Source organism: Micropterus salmoides, unplaced genomic scaffold (genome assembly GCF_014851395.1).
Source record: "Micropterus salmoides isolate LMB-PRFRI ecotype aquatic unplaced genomic scaffold, ASM1485139v1 Ms_hic_scaffold_1, whole genome shotgun sequence".
NCBI classification, from domain to species: domain Eukaryota; kingdom Metazoa; phylum Chordata; class Actinopteri; order Centrarchiformes; family Centrarchidae; genus Micropterus; species Micropterus salmoides.
The window spans coordinates 40344001-40353791 of NW_024040040.1; the positions used below are offsets into that span (position 1 = coordinate 40344001).

Consider the following 9791-nt stretch of genomic DNA (forward strand, 5'->3'; position numbering starts at 1 on the left):
GCAGCTCTGAGCCATCTAGCCGCTGGGTGCTAATCAAAGTTACACAACAGTGCCATCAGGGCATGTCTATCAAGTCAATTTACATACAGCAGCAACACACACGCACACACTGGCTGAACGGGCTACCGTATAACAACAGCGATAACACTAGCTGAGCTAGCACTGCTGTATGACGTTCCACAAAAATCAACATGACAAAACCGTTACCGGTATCCAACCTACTACTCTCGTTATTTAGTTTGCTTCAACTTTTGCTGAACTTTTTTGCGTAACGTTAACACAGTTTCTCTCGACTGCCCCTCAGTAGTACAACATTAGCCTTGAATAAATACGTCAGCCAAATGTAATGTAGCATGTATCCTTGTCCATAATATTCCCTGCACTCATGTTTTGGGATGATATTTTTGCTGTTGGAAATGTAGCTAGTTTTGCAATACAAGCGAAGAGAGCGGCATCTAGAGCATGCTCCCTGGCTACACAGAGGTGGAAGTTGGAAATCCACGCTGAAATAGCCTGTTGTTCTTCTGTATCACCAACTACAGCATGTACTGAGGAATTCATGGCATCAGTTAACTGCATTTACCTTCAATACTTATTGAACATCCACATAAAAAGTGCCAAATTGTCCCTTTTAAGATTAAGATTTCTCTTCTCATAAGACTTCCTTATATCAGTATTTTTGTTGTTAGAGTTTAAGAGTTTGTTATATAGTGGACAAAATGTTCTCATTGAGAAAATATACTAAGCACCTTCTCTGTCTCTTCTTTTCCCAGGCCGGTGCACTCAGCTCCCCAGGATGATCTGCTGTGTAGTACAGGGCTCAGCTCTGGTGATGGCAGTGGAGTAGACGAGGGCGCCCTAATGTCCCAGCTGTACACTGCACTAAAAGATTTTGATGGCCTGGAGGAGATTGATCGTGCTCTGGGGATCCCTGCTCTGGTAGAACAGGTTTGATCCGTCCTTCCTAACCTACATCGTCACATTTATTTTTATAGGTTTTTAGAGACTTTTTATTTAAAATTTTTTAGGCTCTAAATTTTTCATCTGTTTCTGTGGTCTGTTTCAGAGCCAATCACTGGACCCAGAACAGTTCCCCCAGGACCCCTCCATGATGTTAGACCAAAAGCCCCCCATATACACCCAGCAATTTGGTCCCCCAACATCCCACATGGCCCAAAGGGGCTACCCTGGTGCCCCTATGCAGGAGCAAGGCTTCCACCCAATGCCTGGCCAGATGGGTCCACGGCCAGGTTACCCCATGATGAGGATGCAGGCCCGGCCTGGTCTCAGGCCGGCTGGTGTCGTCCCCAACCAGCCCAACACACTACGGCTGCAGCTCCAGCACCGGCTGCAGTCACAGCAGGTACACGTACATCTAAGCTGTTCTGACACTGTCCATTGATTTAGTCTTTGTGATGTAACCATGCTGTTTGATCAGCAGCGGTGTGATTGAACATGCAGATGGGAGTTGTGTAATTATCCTTGAGGTTGACATTTTGGCAGGTCTTCTGTGCACACAAGGAATAATTGGGACATTTAGGTATACCTGCCACCTGCTGGTCTTTCACGGCATTTACTGGAATAAACATTATGTTGCACTTATGTGCCATGGGGAAAAAGTGAATTAGATCCATTAATGGTATCATTATTTTTATTAAATCTTTGTAATATGATCTCAATACAAATTGTCTCCTGTAGGATACTTATTGTTGGTATAGTGTGTACACTTTACCTATTGACTAGCTGGAAGTAATTGGTATGTTTGGGTATTTTTGTAGGAATTAAGGATTTGAACGATATTTCAGTTCATCAGAGGATGGTGTTTATCTAAACCTCTTCTTCTGTCTCTAATCCCACCAGAACCGTCAGCCAATGCTGACTCAGATGAGCAGTGTGTCAAATGTGAACCTACCTCTTAGATCCAATGCTCCAAACCAGGTAGGTCACCACTGCCATCACACAACACAGACATGCTGGCATAACTGTAGGCAATGTTTAGTTTTTTATTGACTTTTTGTTGTATATGTTGCAGAGGCACAATTAGACTTTCTTAACGTAGATCTATGTCGCACTTTCTTTTTTGCACTCCTCTATTCTTACACATGATTCCCCTTCCACTTCCAGGGGACCATCAATGCTCAGATGTTGGCACAGCGTCAGCGGGAGCTGCTGAGTAATCACCTGAGACAGAGGCAGCAGCAGGCCCAGCAGGTCCAGCAGCAAAGGAGCCTGGCCATGAGGGCCCAGGGCCTCAACCTGCCTCCCAGCATGGCCGGCGGAGGCATGAGTAACCCCCGGATCCCCCAGGCCAACCCCCAGCAGTTCCCATACCCACCCAGCTACGGTACCAGTACAGGCCTGGCCTCGCCACCTCCCTCTACCAGCCCCTTCTCCTCCCCTCTCTCCCCCAGCCTGCCCTCTCTCCCTCCCAACCCCCAGCTCCACCTGCATGGTACCTCCTCCTCTTCCTCCACCACCTCCTCACAGATGATGATGGGAAACACAAACATGATGGGCGGACAATACGGGGCCGTACTCAGCCCCCAAATGCAGCACAGTGCCTTTCAGTTTCCCAACTCAGGTACTGCTCCCACAACCCAGCCCTGCCACACACTTAACCCTAAAACCTGTGTGTGTCTGTGTGTCTGTGTGTGCGCGTGCGCCATTGTGTCTCTGCGTCAACGTGACTCCAGTTGCACAGCGTCACTTGCTCTTTAGTTGTGGCTATCATCTGATTTGTAATGTAACATACTGATGACTCTATCATCAGCAGCCAGTGAATGATCCAAATCATACTGCATATGTTACTCTTCAATTTTACAACAAATGAGTTGTTTTCAGGAAGTGTGATCATATCAAGAGATCGGACCGTGAACCCGACCAAAGCCTGCATGGAGGGTTCCATGTAGGCCCAAAAATGACGTCAAAACCCTGTGACATCCCGTTGCACATGAGAGATGTAACCGTATTGCTTAGATTCTAAACTCTCGGCAATCTAAAAAAAAAAACTATACAGCGATCAGTGACGCTGCATTGGTGTTTGACAGGTGAACCTCGTAGGTGGGCTGATTAATCAGTGATGATCCAAGTCAGACAAACACACTGAGCCATGAGACTTTTTGTTCCCGCAGCTACCAGAATTGCAGTGTTTCTGCCATTGTTCTACATCATTAAACTACAGTTATGATGCACGATCATGCGCAGTAGACGCTGATGCCAACAGGAAGTAGTCCTGTAGTAGTATTTTATTGGTCCAAAACTGCCTTCACTGCTCTCATTCAAATCAGCGGGGTGGCTTCGTCCAGTAATATACTGTCTGTGGATCATATACACTCATTTCTGTGCACTGTCCAAAATGGTGTCCTGGCTGTACACTCTTGCACCACCAGAGGGCACCAGGAACATAATCGAAGCTTAACTCATGACACACACTGACACCTGACTCCTAAGATTGTGAGCAGGCAGAGCAGTAATCAAGGCTGTACCTGTCTGTCTGACAGCATGGCGTGTAATCTGGGCATAATCTGATAATCTAGTGTAATACTGATTTGTATAATGACATGTTTGAACTATCCTTCACTCCTTAATCTGATTCTGGCCTGTGGGTTTGTACAGAGCGATAACTTACACTAGACATTACTTCTCTTTTTCCCCTTTTTCCTAAACCATCTCCTTAATCCCATTCCCATTATTCCTAGTTAATTGCCTGTTCACCGCTTACATGCATGTAGGAAATATTGTCAAAATATGTCAGTTATCCTGAATGCAGACTGGAACGGGCATTCTTCAGTCATACTAATAATCATGCTTGCTCAGTCGCTCATTCCCTGCCAGAACGTTCGTCTTCACATGGCATGATAGCTTAAATAACGTGGATTGCTTACATTTGCTCCAGTCAGTACATTGGTTTGCAGTTGCGTCTCTGCAGGTCCAGTCTGGTTGACCTGTCTTGATGCGTCCACCACAGGTATGAGCCAACAGGGAGACGGAGGCTTTGGAGGTCCCGGCACACCACAGAGCCCCCTGCTTTCTCCCCGCATGGCCCACACTCAGTCCCCAATGATGCAGCAGGGCCAAGGAAACACTGCTTTCCAGGGCTCCCCTGACATGAACGGCTGGCCACAGGGCAACATGGGAGGCAACAGGTAAAGATGGATAGAACTTACTCCCAAATAAACCCTAAGTGTCTGATTTAGACCCTTAGATTCACTTTTCAAGGATATCAATATATCTTACGTCCATTACAGATAAATGTCCATATAATGTATCTTTTTAGAAATCACAGAAAGAATGATGTTCCCTATAACTTCAGAAGTTGCCCAAGAATCATCATGATGTTCATTCATTCAGTCTGTCCATGGATACAGTGAAAACAAGAACTGCTAATTTGACATATCTTTAACCGTACAAATTTGCCAAAATATAAACCAAGATAGGCAAAAGAGAGAAATAAAGGACTGATGACTGCAGATTACTCATTGCATCCTTATAATTCCTGTTTACATCCCTCAGCAGGTTCAAGCAGTGACAGCACGGGTGGTTCAAGAAATTGTAATACATGCTGTTTGGAAAACATCAAACTTTAAATAATGCTAAAGAACTGTTCAATCTGTTCATCCAAACATGTACTTTCCTAAGAGCATCTAAAGAAACATTTCTGCTCCCAATGGAGAATGAGCTGGCCCATCTTGATCAGCTTGTTTGCTTTTCCTCCCCTCTCCCCAGTATGTTCTCACAGCAGCAGGCATCGCCGCAGTTCACCCAGCAGAATAACAGCAACATGTACAACGGCAATGGCATGAACCTCAACAACGTCTCCATGGCCACCAACATGGCAACCAGCAGCATGGGCCAGATGGCCGGACAGATGAGTGTCACGTCCATGGCCTCAGGGCCCTCCCCCGGCTTGCCCTCCATGGGGCAAGAACAGGTAAAAACACCAGGCCAATCCTGAGACATTCATTCTCTAAATGGGATAAAAATGAAGATTCTTTTGGAACTGGTGGGTCGAGAATTATCCAAAATGTAGCACTGGAGAAATAGCTTTCTGTTTTCAAGTGTTCAGTTAACCATCGTTAAAAATGGCCAGACCAAATTAGAGGTTTTTGAGTGGCCCAGTAATCTCCTCAGGGTGTCCTTTTACATTAGCCCCTTGCAGGAATATAAGGTAGACACACGAGAGTTTAAGCCTTAGAGGTTAACAAATTGGACCCCTTACCGTTTTACACAGTAATCGGGGGACCAAGAAAAACTAAAAGCTTCACCTTTCTTTCTCTGCACTCCAGGCTGCTTATATACGTGTTTGTCTTATCGTAAGACCCTAAGTGTTTGGGTACACTTATTGAACAGCCATGCTGGTGAATAATTTACTCAGTAGTTTACGTAACTCCTCTAGCTTGAGTTCTGATGCTTCACTTGAACTTAGAGGACAATGATGTAATAAGCAGTGGGCACTTTAGAGCCAGACCATTTAGACTATATAGATGTTACTGTATGATGTTCAAAGGCTGGCCTGTCTGGACTTAAGACTAATCAGCCCTTTAACATGGAAACCTCAGATCTGTCAAAGCTGCACACCCTCTACACACAGGATAAAATTTGATTTGGAAAGATGACAGCTCAGTCTTTCTCTCGCACGTAGACAGCTGACCTCACTCACTGAAAATTCAGGCAAACGGACAAATATTTACACTTTATCAGCGCCCCATTTCTGGTGATTATTTAATGTCATCCAAGTTAATCCCTCTTCCTTTGTCTCCCTGGTATTGTTAGCTTGGTATGTGGAATGCACTGTTGTTGTCCATGATGCTTTTAAGCCCAATAAAGCGCCATGAATATTTAACCAAGGTGCTGCTGTTTGATTGTCTGCACTTCAGACTGTTGCAGCATACCAGTATATCTGTCACTTGATTTATCCTCCTTTCAGGATTATAGAAATATATTGGCACTTAGATAATTTCAATTATTTACCCTTTGGCCATTAGTGCAGGCTTTTGTGATTTACTGTCTGTTGGTGTGTTCCAAGATGGTTTCTAATTGTTTATAGTCTCTTGCACATATGGCTGATTTGCTCCAGACAGGTTCAAGTTCTGCAAGTTCAAGTTAACCATTCACTCGTGCTGTTGGATTGCTTGTTTATTAAATGCGTTGTTTCTCTGCAGAAATACTGTTGACCCTCATGGAGGTCTGAACCTGAACCTCAGTGATCAGCTGGTGCAAGGAGCACGTCGGCCCTTTAAAAATTGTATAAACATGTAACCATCCGACTGCCCTTTGAACCAGCCGAGGCCGTGCCCTGACCCAGTCTCCCCAGCCCAGGTTTGCCGTCCGTCCCGGCTGGGCCTCTTCAGCAGCCCCGGAGGAGCCCGGCCCCGAACGGACACAAGGAGTGTGTGAAGAGGGCTGGGGAAGGATTGTGGATCTCTGTCCAACATGCCTAACCCTCCTGGAGGAGAGCCTTGAGATGAGCCAGTCTGTCTGCCTGTCCAGCTGCATTCACCGTTGTGTGACTTACTGTAGGCCTCCCGGAGGGGGACATTGACCTAAGGGGGCAGCAGTGGGTGGGATCTCTTGTTCTGATGAATGTATTCCTCTCAGTGGACAGCGGCCATTTACAATCTCATCTCAAAAAAAGACGTACACTGATTTTTCTTTTGTGTCCTACCTTTCTCACACATTTGTGACATTTCCACAAAGACTCCAAGTTATGTTCAAATTTATGGATGGAGCTCAAACACTTAGCCGGATTTGCCTTTTTGCTGTTCTTTATTTTATTATTATTTTAGTTGTTGTTGTTTTCTTGTTTTTGTTTTCTTGCTAAGATGTAGAAAGAAGATATGGTTGAAAAAAACTGATCTTGAACAACACTGCAGAAGAATGGTTTGAGTGGAATGGTGATTTGTATAATTAGACTAATTTAGTCAAGAGGTTTATATAGTGTATTAAATTAAGTTTTATTTTTCTGTATAGATTCATTTTAATTATTGTTGATTCTTTATCCTAGTAGCAACAAGAAAAAAATATTTCTAAAAGTGTAAAAGAGGCACTTTTTTATAATTTTAACAGTAATGGTTGTATTCTTTCTGAGAAGATTCCTCTATTAACCTGAAAAATGGATTATACTTTGGTCCTGTAGTTTCAGAAGAAGATGTCAAAATCATATATGGTTTTAAAATGAATTACAGAGATTGTACATAACAATAAGTAAAACATTTTCTTTCCTATTTATTTTATTCCTTAGGGTTTGGTTCCCCCGTCTGGTAACAACTGCCTCTTGAGGCAGAGCAGGTTTTTTTTTTGTTTGTTTTTTTGTTTGTTTTTGGGAAGTGGAGTGGGAGCCTTCACGTTCTGATGTTCTGGTACGATGCAGACGGGTGGGGGTGGGATATAAGGGTTGTAAGGGGGGTGTGCTGTGTATACAGTGTACAGATTATCGCTTGCTTCTCTGCCTTTAGCATAGAACACCACAACAAAGAAGAAGAAAAAAATTGACAACTTCAATACAGCCATACAATAACTCAAAAAAAAATTAACAGAAGTGTGCTTTCTATGTTGTCTGGAGTGAAAAATGCTTCATTCAAGCTGCTAGGTGCAAACTGTTCTGGTGTGATGTAAACAAGCAATAATGATTACTTGAGACACTCTTGGGGTTTTATTTGTGTTTTTCTTTTTGTAATTTTTGTACAGTTTCCTGAATAAAAAGGATACCTTTTTGCTCCACGTTTGGATGCAGTATTAAACACAGTTTTTTATTGCAGTTTGTACCAAGAAAGTCTACATCCACACACAGCGTTCCTATTAGATTATGCAGCATTGGCTGAGGCCTGGAGAGGGAAGTAGTTTGTGGTCCCCTTGTTGACACACGCCCTCTCTGCCTCCAGCCAGTCGTCTATAGCAGAGGTCAGAGTTAAGACTGCACGGTTCATGAGACCTGCTCTGACAGACACTTAGCCATATTTTATGACCTCAGGCAGTTAGTTCAACTACAAAGTGTTTAGTAATGACGTGCTATTCTTGTGCCCCAGTAGGGGTTTGGTTTGACCTTCACAAGAACTAAAGCATGTCATCTTCTCTAACCTCAAAAGTACACTTTCCTCAAAAAGCAAAACTTTTTATAACTATTTTAACCCAGGACAGACTTGGAGCAAGCCAAATAATCCTCACCTTTCAATTGGATTTGAAATTCTACCAGCTTTTATTTTCCTAGTGAGAGACGACCTGTTGGTTAGCATGCTTTGAGGCCCACAGAAAACAAGAAATTTATGATGTCACTAAACAGGGTCTAATGTAGATGTTGCATCAAACAGGAAAGAATCATTCTGAATGTATTGTCATGCTAAGGATGTGACTGATGGTGTTATTGTCAACGTGGTGTTGTACAGTTACACTATGCTCTTCTCAGCATGTAGGTAGGAATTTTCCCATTGTTGCTTCTTTTTTTTCTTTTTCTTTTTTTTAAACTTATGACGTTGTAAATGAAATTTGAAGCTGTAGCAAGTCAACTTTTGGACAAAGGAAAGTCTGCATTATTGTTTTGGTTGTCATCATTGCAGATGTCCTGCAGTTGTTTTGCTGTAGGCCTACAGGAGATCACACTTTTTTGTTTTGATAAATGCTGTTTTGATTGTATCATACAGTCGTGCAGAAGAAGCCTTTTTGAGACATTTTAAAGAATGATTCACAGCCCTTTGCAAATTTCCAAAGATTGTCAAGATTTTGAAAAGATACAAAGCCATGTGGTAGCAATGCATTTTATAGCATTTATAATGAGGACAGGTGCAAATAAATGATTTTGCCCCTTTACAAATATCCAGGCTTCGGACCCACTAAACAAATATTTTTTGTCTTTAACTTATGGTTTTGAAGAACTTTAAATGCCCTTTTGTATTGTCTGCCAATTTCTTAGAGCTAAGATGCAACCTTGAAATGCTAAAACCCCTAGCATAATGCCTTAGATTTCGTCCGTTCTCGTTCTTGTACAATACACCGCTGTCTGTATAAATTTGTATAATGACTTATGTACAATATTGAATGGGTGCACCAGTTGGTGGAGACTAGGTCAAGGTTAAACCTGTCCCTCATCATTGCTCTCTGTTCTGTGTTGGGTTGAAGACTCTGTTATTTCATTTCCCCCCCCCTCAGTGTTTGTATGGAAAAGATTATACATAGGGATATTGAAGCAATATGTAATATACTATATGGACTTTCTGAAGAAAGCCTATTGTGTTTTCCCGAGATTTTTTTTTCTGCATTGTTCACAGGAATCACACTGTATACCCGCATCCATCTTTGTACCCCTAGTGTGTGTGTGTGTGTGTGTGTGTGTGTGTGTGTGCGCGCGCGTGTGTGTGAGCGTTTTATGCAAAATTAGATATTCAAGAGAACTTAAAAACCACAGTTATGCAAGTTGTGAACTAATATGGCTTCGCTGATGCTATTTGCCTTGTAAATAAAGAATTATGTTATTGCAGTATTTAATCGAGTGACTCATCTTTTATTTGATTGAAAGTGAAGAGCCAAGGTTTGAGCTAAAAAAAACATTTAAAGGCCCTCATGTAGGCTACCTTTCATTTTCTTTTCTACATAGCCTATAAAAATGCACGAAAAGGATTTGTGTTTAGCTTTGTAACTGTCAGAAACAACAAGGAAGTGATAGGCCTAATGTTGTCACTGTCGTCGTCTTCTTAAACGAACCAACAGCCTTATCGAAAGTCAATAAAGAACACAATATGCAAATAACCAACTGTAATGAGTTTTAACAGAACACTGCATTTTAAGATAATGCATTAGAA

The 9791-nt window shown here is 42.6% G+C and overlaps 1 protein-coding gene across 4 annotated transcripts in view; it reads left to right on the plus strand.

Moving 5' to 3' along the window:
- ncoa2 (nuclear receptor coactivator 2) overlaps positions 1 to 9477 on the plus strand; it is a 58876-nt gene extending 49399 nt beyond the window's left edge. For 2 of the 4 annotated variants that reach the window (XM_038727490.1, XM_038727501.1), the window contains exons 16-22: positions 774 to 948; positions 1067 to 1363; positions 1861 to 1938; positions 2125 to 2581; positions 3968 to 4145; positions 4726 to 4930; positions 6162 to 9477. In XM_038727490.1, coding sequence (XP_038583418.1) covers positions 774 to 948; positions 1067 to 1363; positions 1861 to 1938; positions 2125 to 2581; positions 3968 to 4145; positions 4726 to 4930; positions 6162 to 6173 — 1402 coding nt within the window. In that variant the 3' untranslated portion in view covers positions 6174 to 9477. The remainder of the gene's footprint in view (positions 1 to 773; positions 949 to 1066; positions 1364 to 1860; positions 1939 to 2124; positions 2582 to 3967; positions 4146 to 4725; positions 4931 to 6161) is intronic. The other 2 variants (XM_038727508.1, XM_038727513.1) reach the window with 2 other exon arrangements.
- Positions 9478 to 9791: the final 314 nt, after the last annotated feature.